At 42.3% G+C, this 21,752-nt stretch overlaps 1 protein-coding gene across 1 annotated transcript in view; it reads right to left on the bottom strand.

Moving 5' to 3' along the window:
• Window positions 1–2,465: 2,465 nt before the first annotated feature.
• The window catches only part of mmaa (metabolism of cobalamin associated A), a 42,681-nt gene continuing 23,394 nt past the window's right edge, over window positions 2,466–21,752 (bottom strand). Inside the window, exons 5-7 of the mRNA XM_028802725.2 lie at window positions 14,668–14,753; window positions 12,896–13,045; window positions 2,466–3,154 (exon numbers count right to left, since the gene is read on the bottom strand). Coding sequence (XP_028658558.1) covers window positions 2,867–3,154; window positions 12,896–13,045; window positions 14,668–14,753 — 524 coding nt within the window. The 3' untranslated portion in view covers window positions 2,466–2,866. The remainder of the gene's footprint in view (window positions 3,155–12,895; window positions 13,046–14,667; window positions 14,754–21,752) is intronic.

Here is a 21,752-nt window from a genome sequence, read left to right on the forward strand (position 1 = left end):
TTAGCTGATTAGGTAGAAAGCATAACATCCATATTACTAACCGAGAATGCTAAACCGGATGATGGACGCAGGCACATCCGGCCACGGGCCGTAGCTGCAAAAAGACGTACTGCGCAGGCGCAAAAAGAGTCCGCGAGAGTCGGAGAAAGGCGGAGAAAAGAGGGCGACAAAGGCGGAATGAGGGGCCGCGAGTGGCGGACAAGACCACAGAAAAAAGGAGTGAGCACATACAAAAAGGAGAAATGAGGCGCAAAGTCAAACGCAGGAAAAGCACGAAACACATTGCACACGAAACTAGACCCGAAAAAAAAAAAAAAAAAAAAAAAAGAGGCTCGCACACAACAGCAAGGCACCCCCCCCCCCCCCCACCCCCCTACAGCCACCGGACGGGACACACACCAAGAGGGGGATTCAACAAGCCCATGGAACACAAAAAAAAGAACACAAAACCACCCCACAGACCCTACAAGCGAGGGACGGGACACACACAAAGAGGGGGATTCAACAAGACACAAGAACACAAAAAGAAAGAAGACGCTCGCGCGACAACAATCCTCAACAACCCCCCCCCCCCCACCCCCACCCCCACCCACATCCATAAGAAGTCACACCCAAAGCCACATATTCTAAAGTGAACGTCAGCACCTTCACACTAGACAGCATAGGTGTCAGCATTGGTGGATCTCCTTACAATAAAGCACTATTAACCGTTCAACTGCAGAAAAGGAAACATATTGAAACAAGTCATGAATACACGGTCACGGGTACAAAACGAAAAGGAAAGGATAACAGGAACAAACACACGAACATGAAAGAAACAACAAAATAGACGGCTATGCAGCATAGGTGGATCTCATTACCATAAGGCACTATTAACCGTTCAACCGCAGAAAAGTCTCCATATTAACAGTGAGTGCAATACTTCTTATTACTTATCCATATTTCTAAAAGAAAAAATGTCTCGACTCCAAAAACGCAAAGCTCAACTACAGCTTCTAACTAACGATGTACCTAAAAGTAAAAACTTTATGAACTGCGTTAGATCCTACAATAGTTCATTTGCTTTTAGTAAATATCAGGCCACCAAAAGGCAATGGCCCATACTACTTTCCCATATGTGCACAAATACTGCATCGCATTGGAACAGTGCACCCTGAAACAAATCAACAACGCAAATATGCACAAATCTACATCCTGGATCCACATGACGCAAACTATCAATCAAAGTGCTACATCGCAACAGGCACGGATTCAAAACGAAACACCTCCCGTCTCAGACATACGTTAACGGCAAGGAAGGCTACAACGGGCGTCTCACACAGCACAGGCAAATCGATTACAGCTCCAAAACAACACGTCCCAAATACTACACATGCAACAACGCGCCTCTCAAACGGCACAAGCAAAACATACCCCGGAAAAATTCATTCCGATTAATGAATGTCATTTGCAATCATTGTCATTCAGTTCACTTCCCTGAAGAAACAACTGGCAATACAAGTAATACATTTAGACGTTGTTGTCAAAAGGGTCAAATTAGACTGCCTTCTTTACATTCATATACTGAATATCTACAGAGGATTCTAACTGACGATGTACCTGAAAGTGAAATCTTTATCAACTGCATTAAATCCTACAAATCGGTATCCACTATGAACATTAACGGTGGGCACTGCACGTGACATCCGTCTTCAAAAAATGTTGTTTATTGATGAATGTACAATGGCATGAAGTCACTTACTCAACACCATTCATAAACTTCTACAAACGTTTATGAATAATAATATTCGATTTGGAGGAAAGGTACTTTTATTAGGAGGAGATTTTAAACAGTGATTAGCTATTCTTCCAGATGCCATGCACTCAGCTATTGTTCAGTGCACCTTAAAATACGCAGACAATTGGCATTGCTTTCAAAAGATACAGTTAGTAAAAAAGATACGATGTCCAGAACCAGATCATAACAATTGCTTATTACAACTGAGAGATGGTACACTCACCAATACAGATGGACTTCAGCCACATATTATTACAATTCCTCAAGCCTTTATCTGCGACGACTTAGTTACAGAGAGATTTGGAACAGCAATCTCATTAGACCAAATGCCCCTTTTAACACAACGCACTATATTATGTCCAAAAAATATTAATGTGGAAAACATTAATACCCAAGTCATTCCATTACTTCCTGGAGAGACACAACTCTTTCTAAGCTCTGACAAAGTTGACTCTGATCACGATAATGACCATCTTCATTGACCTTACAAGTTCTGACCTGGAATTACCTTTTACACTTGAACGGCGTGTACAAAGAAATTTTCCAATAAACCTTTACACTGTGCCACACACTTTATTGTTTGCTTTCTATTTGCATCATCTACACCTTCACACTATTCTATATCTCATTCATACATCACGCTCTTTGTCATTCCCAACACCAGGGGTTGGCGAGCGAAGCGAGCAGGGGGCGGAGCCCCCTAGTTGTTTTCTATTAGAAAAAAGAAAAAATCAGATTAAAGCAATTAACTGTAATGACAGACTTTACAAAACAATGACAAGGTTTTGTGTGGTGGTGCCCATGCAACATATGGGAGGGCATTTCTGTTCTATTTGGATATTTCCTGCTGTGATTTACATGTACGCTTAATAATTTATTGAATTATGAACCACCTACCATGACTGTGCACTGTTTCAAATGAGGATTTGATGGTTGAATTAGTTTAAATGAAATAGGAATTGTTCTCACTGTTGCCACAATTACTTGATTATTTCAGTTATCAGAGCTGCTGAGAAGTCGCTCGCGTCTGCCACGACAGCCACATTCATAAAGAAGAGAAAAAGCCCAACGCTCTTCAGCCTTCTCACTTTACTGTTTTGCAGAAAAAGCCTTCATCAACAGATCTGCAGCCAGGCCGGGAGACAGCGCTCCATCAGTGACCTTCATTTCTGTGGCGGGGATCAGCTGACAGACAGTTGGATGCTCGCGGAAGTGCGTTAAGAGGTTTTCCTGGATCAAGTTCCACATCCACACCTTCTGTTGCCTGCATCTCTGGTCCAGCAACTCCCCACTGACTAGCCTGGCCTTGTGGAACTCTTCCATTTTGGCCCACAACTCCGGAATTCCTTCTCCAGTCCGGGAGGAAATTCGGGTCACCTAAAAAAGAAGGGCAGACACAATCGATGAACTTCTCAGGAACGGAATACCATCATGACTAGAAACTGAAACGGGAAAAGAAGCCCTTGACTTTTTTTTGTCAATGCTTTAACCATTTACAGCTTCATATTCTGTATTTTGGTGGCTCTCATGCTTAAATCCCTGAAAACATTTTAGCGTGTGGGGGACTGGACCTCTGCATTTTTCCCAGTTGATTCTGGGTGTTCGTCAGGGGTGTGTTTTGTATAGCATAAATATATATCTCGGTGCCAGGTAAGGTCCTTGCTAGGGTCGTCCTCAGTTGGATCCGTGATCACTTGCTCACCTACCAGCGACTGGAGCAGTCTGGTTTTACACCTAAGAAGTCGACCATCGACCGCATCCTGGCACTGAGGGTTCTCATGGAGCGCAAACGCGAATATCGGCAGAATGTCTTTGCAGCCTTTGTCGATTTTCGCAAAGCATTCGACTCAGTTGATCGAGCTGCCCTGTGGGACATTCTGAGGGTTCGCGGGATCCCCTCGAGGTTGCTGGATATCATGGCCAGCCTGAACACTGGTACTATGAGTGCTGTGCAGAGTGGAGGCAGACCCTCTGCGTTTTTCCCAGTTGATTCTGGGGTTCGTCAGCGGTGTATTCCGCTCCTACTCTGTTCAACGCTGGCATGGACTGGGTGTTGGGCAAGGTCGTGGGGTCCAGTGGCTGTGGGGCATCTGTTGGTGAAGAAAGATTCACTGATCTTGACTTTGCTGACAATGCTGTTATCTTCGTGGAGTCAATGGAGGCTCTGATCAGGGCGTTCGAGAGACTGAGTGAGGGATCTGAGTGTCTGGGCTTGTGAGGGTCCTGATAAAAACCAAAGAGCCAGGCCTTTAATGACCTCTTGGGCACGGCCATCAGCAGTGTGTCTGTCTGCGGAGAGAGTGTCGACCTCATTGAGAGGTTTACTTACCTCGGCAGTGATTTTCATGTCTCTAGTGACTCTTCCTATGAAGTCAGTAGATGGGTTGGGAGAGCATGGGGGGTCATGAAGTCACTGAAAAGGGGTGGGTGGCGCTCCCGATATCAGTAAAAGGACGAAGGTCCAAGTCTTTAGAGTCCTGGTGCTTCTTTGTCTTGCTATATGGTTGCGAGACATGGACGCTATCCAGTGATCTGAGACGAAAACTGGACTCCTGTGTCTCATCAGAGAATCCTTGGGTACCGCTGGTTTGACTTTTGTGTTGCTCATGGAGTCCCGAATGAGGTACATGACTCGCATTGTCAGGTGGCGTCAGTTATGGCACTACGGCCATGTGGCACGATTTTACCCGCGGATGATCCAGCTTATTGTTGAGGACCAGGCCAACGGAACGCCCATGTAACACCTGGCTACAGCAGATAGATGGTCATTTCTGGAGGGTGGGACTGGACCGCGTGTCTGCCTGTTTACCAACCGAGATCCCGAGCTGTTTTGTCCTGTGGTGGGTGCAGCAACACGCTGTTACCAGTGCACGCTACCCAACCTGACCCGGGGACAGGAGGTTACGCCGTATATAACAAACGCCTTGCACTGCCGTTCTAAATCCTGCCCATGGTTTGAGGACACCTCCTTCATGACATTCCAAACAGTCGATTCAGGTCATCCTCGATGTCTCCAGTGGTCTTGTCCTCGTTTCTCAGCCTCATGATGGCTTCTTTTGACTTTCATTGGCGCACCTCATGTTGTAAAGGGTAGAAGTAAGCCAAGGTCTCTTATGAAGCCATGACACTCACCTGAGGAATCACAAACACCTGTGACGCCAATTGTCCCAAACATTAAGGGGCCCTGAAATGGGTGACCATATAGACAAAAATGTAATTTCTACACGGTATGACAGAAATGCATGCAAATCCCCTTAAATGAAAGTTTGCAATGCACATTTTAATGACATCAGATTCACTTTTTGCTACTAAAATACACACTTGTTGCATTTAGACGAGTGTTTGCTGTTTTTTAAACAGTCTACCAGCTAGATACAGTGGAACCTCGGTTTGCGAATAACTTGGTTTACGAGTGTTTAGCAAGACGAGCTAAAATTTTTAATAAACTTTGACTTGTATAAACGAGCGAGGTCTTGCAATACGAGTAGTATGTATACGCTTTGTCTGCTGAGCGTCATGTGATCACAACTGAGCTGATGGTTCTTCTCTCTCGCTACAGGATTGTGGGCAATTATCTCCTATTCTCCGTCTGAGTCGGCGTGCCTCACTCATATAGTCAACATCTGTACGAGCGTATACTGTTTACTGCAGCGTTGTGACTGTGTGTGTGTGCTGTGACATGGGAATCTCTGTTTTGCACCCCAAAACACGAAGCTGAGTCTCAGCACTTTAGCAACACCAGCTTTATTCAGCTTGAAACAGCAACAGCACGGTTATTTATTGTAGCGGGATCTGCCACTCTCCTATACACAGACACAGCAGTCAGGCAGGGTCGTGGCCAAGTAGTACTGTGCCCTGCACATTTATAATGTTCCTTGTATCACCCATTGACGGCAGGCGCTTATAGCATGTCCGCAATCTTTTTGGATTCGCTTTTACGGCGAACTACTACAGCGCTGGGAGACTGCGTTTGCTTTGGGACGCTCTTCCGCGTGTCGTCCTGTTGGGTGGAATCCCACAAGACGTTTAGAAACTCACTCACACCAGCCATGATTCTTTTCAAAGGTAAAGTGCAGGTTAATTTGTTTTATGTATTTTTACTTTATATTTTGTATTAATCATTTTTATATGAATAGTTTTAGGTTGTGGAACGAATCATCTGAGTGCGTTGGACTGCGAGCACGTTTCCGGAACGAATTATGCTTGCAAACCGAGGTTCCACTGTACTCCTAATTCTTGAGGTGTTATGTTATAAACATGAATTTCCATTTTAATGATGCAGCACCAAATCACACACTGCATGACACACACAAATAAACACACCTTTAAAAAAGCCGCAAATCTACCAAATATTCATTAAGATGATTAATCACAAAGATTCAAGGCTGACAAGCTTAACAAGATCACAAGCACAGTAAATCTCGACAGTTTTCACAGGCCTATTGTTTACTAAGCAGCGATTTCAAAATTATCTTTTCTTTTAATAATTGAAAATGTGAGCTTCTGTACTAAACAAAAGTGTGCTCAGCATCCAAACTTGGACCAGCATTATCTGTTTTCATTAAATGACAAAATAAAAAAAGGGGTCTGAATTCATTAAAGCAGCTTTTCCTGCCATTTGTTTGTCTTAATTGCACAGGATGACTCATTTGGTAAAATGACAGCACAACTGCTTTGTAAATTCCAGATGGTTGTAGAAGAAACAGAAACTGGGAAGTAACGGCTCACTTATTTAAGGTAAGAGAAGTTGGTAGGGACAAGAACCTGCAGCCTCGGGGGGGATCGGCCAGCACTGGACGTTGAGAAGCAATGATTTAGATCAGAGGTCCTCAATCACGGTCCTGGTGGGCCGCAGTGGCTGAAGGTTTTCCTAATTAGAACTCAGTCCTTGCTGACAATGAAACTCAGTATTTAACTCTCTGCCTTGTTAGTGTTTTCATTCATCTAAAAGAAATTTGAATTGCATTACAGTAATCCCTCGCTACTTCGCGGTTCACTTTTTGCGGATTCACGACTTCGCAGATTTTATATGTAAGCATATCTAAATATATAACGCGGATTTTTCGCTGCTTCGTGGGTTTCTGCGGACAATGGGTCTTTTTACTTCTGGTATTTGCTTCCTCAGTTGGTTTGTCCAGTTGATTTCATACAAGAGATGCTATTGGCGGATGGCTGAGAAGCTACCCAATCAGAGCACGCAGTTAAGTTCCTGTGTGCTGCTGATTGGCTCAGCGACGGAGTGCTACATTAACCAGGAAGTCTCATCTCACTCATTCAGCATTAACGTGCTCTTGCTACTGCATTCAGGGGATTATCACCTTCGTCGTCATCATTTTTACTGCGCAGCATATTCATCACCATCATCACGTCATATATAGCTACGTGTACATCGCTATACAGTAAGTGTAAACTTATCTACCGATTTCATATTGCTTAGCAGTTGTCCCTGTTATTAACAGAGTAAAGGGTGGGTTGTAAACAATACAGGGAGGATTTAAAAACGTCTAAATACACGTTAAATAATTAAATAAATATGGTGTCCCTACTTCGCGGAAATTCAGTTATCGCGGTCGGCCTTGGAACCTATCTCCCGCGATAAGTGAGGGATTACTGTATAGAGTTTCCTTCTCAGAGAACATCATCCACGTGTTTATGGACCAGAACAGATTTAAACTTGTGTTCTCTTCTGTGTATTGTATTGACCCCTTTCATTTTGACACCCACTGCATGCCCAACATACTTGGTAAGGGGTCTCTCTTTGAACTGCCTTTCCGGAGGTTTCTTCCATTTTTTGGGGGAGTTTTTCCTTGTCTTCTTAGAGACAGAGAGGCCCCAGTCAGTTCGGATGGGCTGCAACACTTCCAGGAACATCACATTGAGCACTAGAGCGCCGCAGGGCTGTGTGCTTAGTCCACTGCTGTTCACCCTGCTGACTCACGACTGCACAGCCACGCACAGCACCAACCACATCATCAAGTTTGTGGATGATACGACGGTGCTGGGACTGACAAGCACGGATGATGAAACAGCATACAGGGATGAGGTGGAACGGCTGTCTGCATGGAGTGAAGACAATAATCTACCTCTCAATGTTGACAAGACAAAAGAGACGATCGCGGACTTCAGAAATTCACATCGTGCCCACATCCCACTCAGCATCAACGGTTTAAGATGTGGAGACTGTTAGGAGTACCAAGTTCCTCGGTGTGCACATAACTGAGGAACTTACGTGGACGCATAACACCTCATCACTAATCAAGAAAGCCCAGCAGAGACTACTTCCCCCCTTCCATCCTCACCATGTTCTACAGAGGCACCATTGAGAGTGTTCTGACCAACTGCATCACTGTCTGGTATGGCAACTGCAACATATCCGATCGCAAGCGCCTGCAAAGGATAGTGAAGACAACATTATTGGGGTACCTCTCCCTTCACTACAGGACATATTTTACAAACGCAGTGTCCGCAAGGCCTGCAGCATTGTGCAGGACCCTTTACACCCCTCACATGGACTTTTCACACTTCTGCCATCCAAGAGAAGATACTGCAGCATCAGAGCCAGATCTGCCAGGCTGCGGGGGAGTTTTTACCTCCAATCTGTTAGACTCCTTAACACCAGGCTGCCCCCTGGGATCTTCCACACGGCCTCAACCACCTCGAAAAACAGAACTTTTATACATGCGATCCACTGTCCTGAAAAGACGAGCGTGCAGGTAGAGAAGAACTGAAAATCTCATACTGACCTTTAAGTATTTTGACACTCTTGATATCCTTCTGCTTGGAAACATTCTGACCCGTCATTGTTTACACGTCTTAAACAACTATTATCATACAGTGATCATTTCTGTATTATCTATATCTATTATTTATTTATTATATTACATATCTATTGACTATATTTATGTATGTAGATTGCAAATACCATACATTGCATCAATGTTCATATTGCTAACTACACGTCAATATTACTGCCACTTCTTTGTCTTGTCTATGCACAATGTCTTGTCTTGTTTGTGTTTTAATTTTAAATTAAAATTTTAATTCTCTTTTTAATTTATTATTTGCACGTCATGTTGTTACACTGTGGACTCTGAGCTTCGCAATTTCGTCTGTCTGTATACTTATATATGGTTGAGATGACAATAAAGTTCACTTTGACTTTGAGTCAAGGCTGGTGGGCTGTCAAAAGGCAGGGCCGGTTAAAGCCCATTGCGGCACTACTTGTGTGATTTTGGGCTATACAAAAATAAACTGTATTTAAACTTAATGGTCCTTCCAAATCCCCTCTCATTTATTTCTAAACATTTGTTATAGCACAGATACTTTATGGTGCACATGCACAGGTTTAAAAGGAAGCACATTAGCGGGAGAGCTGCTGGTTTATTGGTTATCTGCACTTCATTATTAACTAATGTCTGGTTAAGAAAACAGACAACAATTAAAACTTAAATGCAGCTGCTAAAAACTAAAATAGGCAATTAAGGGATCTGAATTGTAACTAAAATTAAGGCCCAAAAACGTATTGCTTTAGTAGTAAATAAATGGGTCCCAATTAAGAAATTGGTTGAAGTGAAAACCTGAGGCCACTGCGGACCACCAGGGCTGTAATTGAGGACCTCTGTTCTACAATGTAACTAAAATTTTTTTTGATGAATGAAAGCACTAACAAGGTATAGAGTTAAATACAGAGTTTCAATATCAGCAATGACTGAGTTCTAAATAGGAACCTGGCTAGAATGAAAACCTGCAGCCACTGCGGCCCTCCAGGACTGTGATTGAGGACCCCTGATTTTGAGCATCACTACAACGTGGTATACAGAGTAGGGATTTAGAATGAGATGAACTTAACTGTAGACTTCGGAAATCAGTGTGTTGAGATTGTTCAATGTAATTGACTGCACACCGATAAGGCCTGATCATAATAAACTGATAAATCAAACACAAGAGACAAATTCAACACATCATGTAAAAATGGATGGCCTGATGATGGCAGCTTCAGTAAATGAATAAACCAAAACATCAGTCTGTCAATACTTAGAAACGGCTACGTTAAAACTGTCTGCTGGCTGTAAATCGAGACATCAAGACATCAAACATTGGTATTCCTGTCAAAATATCACAAGAAGAGGAATAAATGCAGGTGTCTATCTATCTTATAGTGCCTTTCCTATCTGTCGATCTCTCTCCTATATAATGCCCTTCCTATCTATTGATCCCTCTATCATGTAGTGCCTTTCATATCTATCTTACTGTATATAGTGCCGTTCTATCCGTCTATCTCTTATATAGTGCTATTAATAGCTGGCTCTCCCGCTCATATGTTGCCTTTCCTGTCCTCATTCAGCAGAAGTGGGTCAAGAAACACAACTGGGGCTGCTGTCCTGTATACCAACATCAGCGTGTCCGCATAATGCGTCACTGGGACTGGGAGCCAAGGCAGACATTTTCTTTCTTTTTAATTTTCTTGATTTATACTCAGTCTGGTGTGTGTTCAGACCAAAGTGTGCATGTGTATATTTATTTATTTACTTACTTACTTGTTTATCTGCCTGTTTATGTATTTATTTAATTAAAGAGCTTCTGTAAAAAGCCAACCAAATTAAGTTTGTTCATTTTCTTTTTCTTTCTTTCTTATAGTGCCTTTCACTTCTATCTATCTATCTATCAGCCTAATATATATAGTGCCTTTCCTCTATCTCATGGGAAAGGCGCTATATAAATACAATGTATTATTATTATTATTATTATCATCTAGGTCTATATTATATAGCGCCTTTCATATGTAAAGTATCTATTATTTTTATATAATGCTTTTCATAACTATCTATATTTGCATCTATTATAGAGTGGCTTTCTTATCTATCTATTGTAAATACTTATTGTAAAACGTCATAAGGTGTCAGTAATGACCCTAGACCAATGCATGTGAAATGTTAATTTTTATAAAAAAAAAAAAATAAACATGAATGTTGATATTTTATTTAATTTTATATGTGCACAAACACCCATCCAGCCATTTTCTACACCAGCTCTATTCTGGACAGGATCACATAAACATGACACTTGTGTACTTAACACTTAATCACAAAAACTCATTTATTTTTAAACTAGGGGGCTCTGCCCCCTGCTCACTTCGCTTGTCAACAACCCGGGCCGGTGCTACATGCTAGCCTCTTTGCGGTTCTGCTGCTTGCTTATGGGGATGTGGATGTACAATTTAAACAGATTTATACTTTCATTGGAATTGTTATATTTGCATCAATGTGATGTACAGTATAACTGCCCGTTGAGGGGAGGTGAAGAAGAAATGCTGAAGGTTCAAGTATGGAAAGAGATCGCAAATATTTTTAAATGTATTCTATTACCTGTCTTCAACAGGTAATGTGACTAGTAGTTGACAAGTGTTAATTATTAAAACATTAAAAACATAGCTTTTAAAAGTCTTAACAAAAAAACTGTATGCATACTTAATAAAAAAAATCTCAGTATAAAAATCGTACCATACTCTTAGTGTTCAGATCTTGAAGGGGCTTCTGTATTGGTCCCTAAAAGCAATATGATTGGTCAGCTTGGTTTTGGTGCAATTGGTCAGCTTGGCTTTGGTGGGATTGGTCAGACTTGGCTTCGATGGGATTGGTCAGCTTGGCTTTGATACGATTGGTCAGCTTGGCTTTGATGTGATTGTGGTCAGTTTGACTTTGATGATGCTATCAAAAGAGCGTGAGACACATGAAGAGGAGTGAAGGCACAGGAGGTACACTGAGAGTCACCTTTAAAGACAGGAAGTATAAAGGCCTACAGGAGCCAAGCAAGACACTTCAAAATGACAGTCTGAGAAGCAGGCATTGTGGGAATGCACTTAAGAGATGAAGCATCGGGCAAGTGATGTTCAGATACACAAGGAGTTTGAGGAGAGGTGAAGGAGAAATGCTGAAGGCACAAGTATGGAAAAACATAGAATACATTTAAAAATATTTGCTATTACCGGTCTTCAACAGGTAATGTGACTAGTAGTAAGTCTTACTTTATAAAACATTAAAAACATAGCTTTTAAGTCTATAACTTAACAAAAAAAACTGTATGATAGATAGATAGATAGATAGATAGATAGATAGATAGATAGATAGATAGATAGATAGATAGATAGATAGATAGATAGATAGATAGATAGATAGATAGATAGATAGATAGATAGATACTTTATTAATCCCAAGGGGAAATTCACATACTCCAGCAGCAGCATACAGATACAAAAAAAAAAACAATATTAAATTAAAGAGTGATAACAATGCAGGTATATCAGACAGTCAATAACTTTGTATAATGTTAACGTTTAACCCCAAACCCCCATCCCCCGGGTGGAATTGAAGAGTCTCATAGTGTGGTGGAGGAACGATCTCCTCAGTCTGTCAGTGGAGCAGGACGGTGACAGCAGTCTGTCGCTGAAGCTGCTCCTCTGTCTGGAGATGATCCTGTTCAGTGGATGCAGACCACGTACCAGACACTTGTGTAGTGATCAAGCCTCAGTGTTCAGATCTCGGGGGGGGCTCAGTTTGGGGGGGGGGGGGTTGCAGTGTTCCTGTGTGGGTTTTTATTGTTTCTGCTCGTACTGATTGTGCATTTTGATAGTTTTTAATGTGGTCAGATGCTAAACAATCGCGCACTCAAGACAAAGTTGTTGCAATTTTCTTTCTGTTTCTTATCAATATAACAAACCGTGGACTCATTTTGCAGATAAGATGATGTCCTGCTTTATCATATTCAGAAGTAACGCTTTCTCTTTTTATCTGCATGTTCACTCACACTACAGCTCTGAACACGTTTAATGTACGTCCACACTTTATTTTACTGGAAAAAGCAGAAGCCTAGAAGTTTTGTTTTTTTTTATCTCCACTCCAAATCACAAAACCTGACAAGTTTAAAACCGATTTGTTGAACAGCGGTGCAACACTGCATAAAACCTAAAATCATCACAGTGTTTAAAAACGTGGACTCAGACTCACTTATCATTTAACACACTTACACATGTGAAACGTGTATGTTAACACAGATTTAAAACAGTGTTGTGGCCTTTCTATTAATAAACAAAACTACACTTCACGTGCAAGTTTTACCAACCTGAGGTTTCCAAGTCTTTGATTTTCCCCTAAGAAACTTCATGGCACTTGTGTACTCAGCTTGTATTCGCCGAGCAGGAGGAAGCAAATCGCCATCAGCCTTAGTGATCACTACGATATCCGCCATTTCAATGATCCCTCTCTTTATGCCCTGTACAATAAAACAAAGATATAATGCAAAATTTACAATATCCATCCATTTCCATGGCCTGGCTATGACTGCAGAGTAATCAGAGCTAATTTCATGTGAATTAGTTGAGATATGTATTTATCATGGTAGCCCCGGACCCTGTTTCAGTTTTCAGTGCCTTCTGTTCAGAGCCTTGATGGCCACTCTCTGTTCACGTGGGTACCGGCCAGTCGCTGTATTTCAGTTTCACAATCTTAAAACATGAAGTTAGGTTAACTGGTCACTCTGAACTCGTCCACCCTGAGTTGGTGTATGAGAATGACTGGTGATGCACTAACTTTCCATCTGTAGTTGCCGCTCTGCCCTGTTCCATGATTATATCTAATTCCATGACTCTGTACACTGCAAATACAGGTTCAAAACAAGTGTATGGGTTTATCAAGACTACTGTCTATGTTAAACATCACACAAGTATAACTAGAAGAAATGGTGGGCACGTCATGTGGATCCATGGTGGCTCTCAGGCTAAGGATCTGAGCTGGTATCCAGAAGGTTGCCGGTTCAAATCCCTATGACTGCCAAAATGGATCCTTCTCTGCTGGGCCCTTGGGCAAGACCCTGTGATGATGTGGGTTCAAATAAATAAGTGCAGTGCTTTTCAAAATCTTCCTTAAATAAATAATCCATTAAAACAGAAGTGAAATTGTGGAGGTTAAAAAAACAATAAATGAATCCTTTAAAACGAGGTTAAAACAATGGCATGAAGCAGCCTCTTTTAAAATATCCAAAGCACGTTGCCTTCTTTCTACCTGGCGGGTCCCCTTCTTCTCCCATCGGGCTTCGCAACAGGAGAGTCGCCTACCTGCAGGTGCAGCTGCCTTCCACTCTGGTCTGGTAGCCCTCCGATCCCTGGCTACGTCGGGCTCCAATCCGGACCAAGACTTGGGTTATTACCCCAGCGGCCAGGGCGCTCCCGCTAGGGCTAAACCAGCCCAAAGCCTCCTCGACTGCCGCTGCCTTTTCGACAGCCAGTCGTCGTCGTCACCGGTCACTCCAGCACCTTGACCGCTTCCTTCAGCCCCACCAAGTGTCGACCAAACACTCTTCAGCAGGGGCTCACCTCCCAGCTGCCTGCCTTCTCTCAGTCGAGCCTGCTCTCTCTCGTTTACATTGTCTCTCTCTCCTCGCCGCTTCTTGCCTCCTTCTTCCAGGCAACCTCTGCCTCTTTTTCTTCCCTTCCTTTTCTCATTTTTTAATTCTCCCTGCTAGCCACCTCGCGCTTCTATATATCACGGGGATGTGGATCAGCTGTGGCAATCAGCAGCTCCCGGGAACAATTATGGATGCGGACGACTCCTCACCTGTGCACTTAAGTGAGGTTCACCCGCATCACAAATTCTCCAGGAACCGCTCGGCCACACACTACCACTTCCCCTTGCTAAGCCGCGAGAGCGGCAATTATTTATTTTAAAACTGGACCTTTTGACATGACCTGTGGACCCGCTATACCACAAGCCTTTAACCTACAATTGCTCCAGAGGCATTGTAAAATGGCTGACGAAAAGGTATGCGAAAACTAACGAACACCTAATACAAGAAATTGTATACGGCGAAATAAAGAACCAAAAAAAAAATGTACTGACCTGCAGCTCATCTCCCCCTGCTGGTGGAATCAGCAAAACAAACATGTCAACCATGTCAGCTACAGCAAACTCAGATTGGCCTACCCCTGTAAAGAGAACCCAACAATTGACATCAGCCTTACATGCACCACTTTATGAACATGGTGCCTTCAAGAATATTTCATAACAAAACCAAAAAAATAACCAAAGAGCAGGCAACAGCAAATATTTGAACCAGAAATATTCGGCAGAAAATGAAGGAAAGCTCCAAGCGAGAAAGGAAAAGAAAATCAAGGCAATGAGTACTACTTGACAGCCACATTATAAGTAGAAAAAAAAAATTTAAATATACATTTATGATACTTCAGAGTTAAAATGGTTATACAAGTATGATCAGTGACTGCTGCCATTTTATACAACTGTATCCTTGGTATTACAACATTAGAACAATGTAGACGAGAACAGGCCATTCAGCCCAGCAAAGCTCACCAGTCCTATTCAACTTAATTCTTCCAAAATAACATCAAGTCGAGTTTTGAAAATCCCTAAAGTCCTACTGTCTACCACACGACTCAGTCACTTACTCCAAGTGTCTGTGGTTCTCTGTGTAAAGAAAAACTTCCTAATGTGTGTGTGAAATTTCCCCTTCACAAGTTTCCAACTGTGTCCCCGTGTTCTTGATGAACTCATTTTAAAGTCACCGTCTCGATCCACTGGACTGATTCTCTTCATAATTTTAAACACTTCAGTCAGGTCTCCTCTTCATCTCCTGTAAAGGCTCAGCTCTTTTAATCTTTCCTGGTAACTCATCCCCTGTAGCCCTGAATCACCCTAGTTACTCTTCTCTGGACTTTCTCCAACGCTGCTACGTCTTTATGGAGACCAAAACTGCACTCAGGACTCCAGCTGAGGCCTCACCAGTGTGTTATAAAGCTTGAGCAGAACCTCCTGTGACTTGTACTCCATAAATCAAGGCGCTATATAACCTGACATTCTGTTAGCTTTCTTAATGGTAGTCTGATAGTGGCAGTTGATCATGTCGAGTCCTCTATGACTGCTAAATCCTTCTCATGAGGTGGACTCTCAATTTTCAGACCTCTCATTCTGCATTCAAACCTCACATTTTTACTTCCTGTGTGTAATACACTTACTGACATTACATTTTCTTTTTTCCTTAGACTGTAAAGGCTCAGCTCTTTTAATCTCTCCTCATAACTCATCCCCTGTAGCCCTGAATCAGCCGAGTTGCTCTTCTCTGGACTTTCTCTAGTGCTGTTATGTCCTTTTTGTAGACCAGACCTGCACACAGGACTCCAGATGAGACCTCATCAGTCCTGTTTACTAAACTCCTCTGAAAAAGCATCAAGTCGAGTTCTGAAAGTCCCTAAAGTCCTACTGCCTACCACACGACTTGGTCACTTACTCCAAGTGTCTGGTGCTCTGTGTGAAGAAAAACTTCTTAATGTTTGTGTGAAATTTTCCCTTATAAGTTTCCAACTGTGTCCCCATGTTCTTGATGAACTCATTTTAAAGTCACCGTCTCGATCCTCTGGACTAATTCCACTTCATAATGTTAAACACTTCAGTCAGGTCTCCTCTTGATCTTCTTTTACTTAAACTCTAAAGGCTCAACTCTTTTAATCTTTCCTCATAACTCATCCCCTGTAGCCCTGAATCAGCCAAGTCGCTGATGTGGTACGACCACATCAAACAATTACGGCCATTTTTGATAAAAGGAACAAATAAGGTTTAGGTATCAAACTTCTAGTGTCATCGCTTTGAAAGAGTTTTAAATAGTAAGTGATTTTCTCAAACAATAATTTTCATTGATTTACCTCAAACAAATTTTAATATTAAACAAAATAAACACTACTTTAGCATTGTCAATGTCAATTTACTTACAGAACACATTTAAAATAACAACATCAGTAATACTGTAACCAAAGTCCTTTACATTAAAACATACAATGAATATCTCTCTATTATAAAAAAAAAAAAATCTTGGGACGAGACGAGACTTTTTGTCCTGGGACGAGACGTGATCTTTTAAAGAGAGACAGAGAGACACTTTCACATCCCGCGAGATGGTCAAGTCACGTCATACTTACAACCTTTGGAAGCAAGACGTGTGAGACGGTGACATTGCAAGTCATGCCCTACTTACAACCATTTTCACACAACCTCTCAGTTGTTGGAATACTTTTGGCAGACACGCTTCCTGTGCTCTCAGCTATTAAAAATTTTAGACGTTCTAGATGACATGTCAACGACTAAACGAAGAAGAAAGAGCAGCACGTCGAAAAGAGACCCAAAAGCTTTGGAGAGAAAAGAATGCAAAAAAGAAAGAAAAAAAGAACAAAAATAATCTATGTGCAAATTCTGAAAATAAGGAAAGTAATGTCCCACGAGACTAGACTATTTTAATTCTTATTTTGTCTTTTTTATCTCTTTCGTCATCATGTAAGCACTTTGAGCTACATTATTTGTATGAAAATGTGCTATATAAATAAATGTTGCTGTTGTTGTTAGACTTTGTGCAAAGAGATTTAACCACGCCCGGGGGCCAGGGAAAGACAAAGTAGAACGTTGTAAAGAATTCAAAATCGTTGACGCAATGCACATGCAGAGCAGGTTAGAGATAATGGAAGTAGGAAAATTTGAAAGTCTCAAAAAAATGATAGTAAACATCGCACTGGCGTAAACAAACGGAAATATTACTCGGTGAAATAACGGAACAGAAAAAAGAGATTGAATAGTGTTTGAGGATGTCTGGAGGACAAGAGAGACAAGGCAGTGAGACAAAACGACAGCTGCTGTACAGGCTTTGAAATGTTCGAAACGCCACACAAAATGAAGATCACGAGGCACAGCAGCAGCAGCAAGCCAGCAGGTGATCGAGGAAAGAGAGGGTTAAAAAAAAAACTGTTACAGTGGAACCTCGGTTTGCGAGTAACTTGGTTTACGAGTGTTTTGCAAGACGAGCAAAAATTTTTAATAAATTTTGACTTGATAAACGAGCGAGGTCTTGCAGTACAAGTAGTATGTATACTCTTTATCTACTGAGCGTCATGTGATCACAACTGAGCTGATGGTTTTTCTCGTCTCCTATTCTCCGTCTGAGTCGGCGTGCCTCACTCATAGTAAACATCCGTACAAGCGTATACTGTTTACTACAGCATTAGCATTGTGACTGTGTGTGCACGCGCGCTTGTGTGTGTATGTGTGTGTGCTCTGCTCGCGTGCACGTGTGTGCTGTGACGTGCGAGTCCCCGTCTTGCACACTAAAACACAAAGCTGAGTCTCAGTACTTTAGCAACACCAGCTTTATTCAGCTTGAAACAGACACAGCAGTCAGGCAGGGCCTTGCGCATTTATAATGTTCCTTGTATCACCCATCGACGGCAGGCGCTTATAGCATGTCTGTGATCTTTTCGGATTCGCTTTTACAGCGTACTGCTACAGCGCTGGGAGACTGCGATTGCTTTGGGACGTTCTTCCGCGTGTCGTCCCGTTGGGTGGAATCCCTCAAGAGTTTAGAAACTCACTCACACCAGCCATGATTCTTTTCAAAGGTAAAGTGCAAGTTAATTTGTTTTATGTATTTTTACTTTATATGTTGTATTAATCATTTTTATATGAATAGTTTTGGGTTGTGGAACGAATCATCTGAGTTTCCATTATTTCTTATGGGGAAATTCACTTTGATATACCAGTGCTTTGGACTGCGAGCACGTTTCCAGAACGAATTCTGCTCGCAAACCCAGGTTCCACTGTATATGTACTGTATGTATGTATATATATATATATATATATATATATATATATATATATATATATATATATATATATATATATATATATATATATATATATATATATATATATATATATATATATATATATATATAATATATACCCTGACTGTGAAGAAGTAACTTTGACTTAAAAAATACCAAATCCTTTAGGTAGCCCTGCTGTCTTGAGAATCTAAGGACCTGGGCTCCATTCCCAGCTGATTAACTGTCTGTTAGCAATTCCAGTGATTTCCCAGAAGAAAACTAGGAGTTTTCTCTTGATACTTACAGCACTTCAGCTCTCCCGCATCTCAAAAGGGGTGCAGGTAAAGTCAATCACTCCCAGTGAATTGTGACTGAATGTGGGCCAGCATCTTGCTCAGGTGGGGTGGCTGCCTTGTGCCATCATTATTATTATTATTGCTACCAGGCAATGCAATGCTTCCTCACAATGTACTCAGTTAGTTAATCAGTCATCATCCAACCCGCTTTATCCTAACACAGGGTCACGGGGGTCTGCTGGAGCCAATCCCAGCCAACACAGGGCACAAGGCAGGAACAAATCCTGTGCAGGGTGCCAGCCCACCGCAGGGCACACACACTCATCAAGTACACAGTAGGGACAATTTAGAATCGCCAATGCACCTAACCTGCATGTCTTTGGTCTGTGGGAGGAAACCCACGCAGACACGTTGAGAACATGCAAATTCCACACAGGGAGGACCTGGGAAGAGAACCTCAGGTCTCCTTACTGCGCTACCACTGCGCCACCGTGCCGCCCCAGAATGTACTTGTTAAGTTAAATGTGAAATTACTGCACAATATACGTTTATTGATTTTTATTTATTTATTGATTGATTGATTGGCTATATTATCTTGTCCCGTGAGTCTGTATCTTTGTTTTTCGTTTAATGTTTGTACTGCTGAATTTCCCCATGAGGTTAATGTTTATCTAATCTAATCCACTTATTACTGTCTACTACAAATTATTACTATTTATTCACTTACCTTTTATTTATTTATAGCATAGCATAAATATATATCTCGGTGCCGGGTAAGGTCCTTGCTAGGGTCGTCCTCAATAGGATCCATGATCACTTGCTCACCTACCAGTGACCGGAGCAGTCTGGTTTTACGCCTAAGAAGTCGACCATCGACCGCATCCTGGCACTGAGGGTTCTCATGAAGCGCAAACGCGAATATCAGCAGAATTTCTTTGCAGCCTTTGTCGATTTTCGCAAAGCTTTCGACTCAGTTGATCGAGCTGCCCTGTGGGACATCCTGAGGGTTCACAGGATCCCAACGAGGTTGCTGGATATATCATGGCCGGCCTGTACACTGGTACTATGAGTGCTGTGCTGAGTGGAGGCAGACCCACTGCGTTTTTCCCAGTTGATTCTGGGGTTCGTCAGCGGTGTGTTCTGCTCCTACTCTGTTCAATGCTTGTATAGACTGGGTGTTGGGCTTGGTCATGGGGCATCTGTTGGTGAAGAAAGATTCACGGATTTTGACTTTGCTGATGATGCTGTGATCTTCGCGGAGTCAATGGAGGCTCTGATCGGGGCGCTCGAGAGAGATTGAGTGAAGGGTCTGAGTGTCTGGGCTTGCAAGGGTCCTGATAAAAACCAAGAGCCAGGCCTTTAATGACCTCTTGGGCACGGCCATCAGCAGTGTGTCTGTCTGCAGAGAGAGTGTCGACCTCGTCGAGAGGTTTACTTACCTCGGCAGTGACATTCATGACTCTGGTGACTTCCTATGAAGTCAGTAGACGGATTGGGAGAGCATGGGGGGTCATGAGGTCACTGGAAAGGGGTGTGCGGCGCTCCCGATATCTATGCAAAAGGACGAAGGTCCAAGTCTTTAGAGTCCTGGTGCTTCCCATCTTGCTATATGGTTGCAAAACATGGACACCTTTGGTACTGTGTCTCTTCAGAGAATCCTTGGGTACCGTTGATTTGACTTTGTGTTGCTCATGGAATCCCGAATGAGGCACATTACCTGCATTGTGAGGGAGTGTCTGTTACGGCACTACGGCCATGTGGTGTGTTTCCCCGAGGGTGATCCAGCTCGTACGATCCTCACTGTTGGGGACCCAAGTGGCTGGACCAGGCCAAGGGGCACCCACGTAACACCTGGCTGCGGCAGATAGAGGGTCATTTCCAGAGGGTGGGACTGGACTGCATGTCTGCCTAGGGGGTTTCAAACCAGGATCCTGAGATGTTTAGTCGTGTAGTGGGTGTGGCAACATGCTGTACCAGTGCATGCTCCCCAACTTGACTTGACTTTAATTTATTTATGGTATAGCATACAGTGGTGCTTGAAAGTTAGTGAACCCTTCAGAATTTTCCATATTCCTCCATAAATATGACTTGAAACGTCATAAGATTTTCACACAAGTCCTAACAGTAGATATGGAGAACCCAGCTAAACAAATGAGACAAAAATATCATACTTGTTCATTTATTTACTAAGGAATATCACCCAGTATTACACATCTGTGAGTGGTAAATGTATGTAAAGCTAGCAGGTAACGTGAAGGGGAGATTAGAGTCAGGTGTTGTCAATCAATATGATGACAATCGGGTGTGAATGGGCACCCTCTTTTATTTTAAAAGAACAGGTTTCTATCAAGGACTTCATCTTCAGACACATTTCTGCAGTATCAGTTTGTCATGCCACAGACAAAGGACATTTCAGAGGACCTCAGTAAAAGAATCATTGATGCTCATTGTGCTTGGAAAGGTCACAACCATCTCTAAAGAGACTGGACTGCACCAATTCACAGTCAGACAGATTGCGTACAAATGGAGGAAGTGTAAGACTATTGTTACTCTCCCCAGGAGTGGTTGACCAATGAAGAACACTCCAAGGACAAGATGTGCGATTGTCTGCGAGGTCACAAAAGAGCCAAGGGTAACTTCTAAGCAACTAAGAGCCTCTCTCACATTGGTTAATGTTCATGAGTCTACCATCATGAGAACACTGAACAACAGTCATGTACATAGTAGGGTTGCAAGGAGAAAGCACATTGCTTCCCATCTACAGTTTGCTGAAGAGCATGTGGACAAGCCTGAAAACTACTGCAGTAATGTTTTATGGACAGAGGAGACCAAAACGGAACTTTTTGGTTTAAATGAGAAGCGTTATGTCTGGAGAAAGAAAAACCCTGTATTCCAGCATGAGAACATCATTCCGTCTGTGAAATGTGGTGGCAGTAGCATCATGCTTTGTGCCTGTTTTGCACAGTCTGGTGGACAGGAAAATGAATTGTGAATAATACTAACGAATTCTAAAGGAAAAACTCAAGACATC

The sequence above is a fragment of the Erpetoichthys calabaricus genome, chromosome 5, assembly GCF_900747795.2.
Source record: "Erpetoichthys calabaricus chromosome 5, fErpCal1.3, whole genome shotgun sequence".
NCBI classification, from domain to species: Eukaryota; Metazoa; Chordata; class Cladistia; order Polypteriformes; family Polypteridae; genus Erpetoichthys; species Erpetoichthys calabaricus.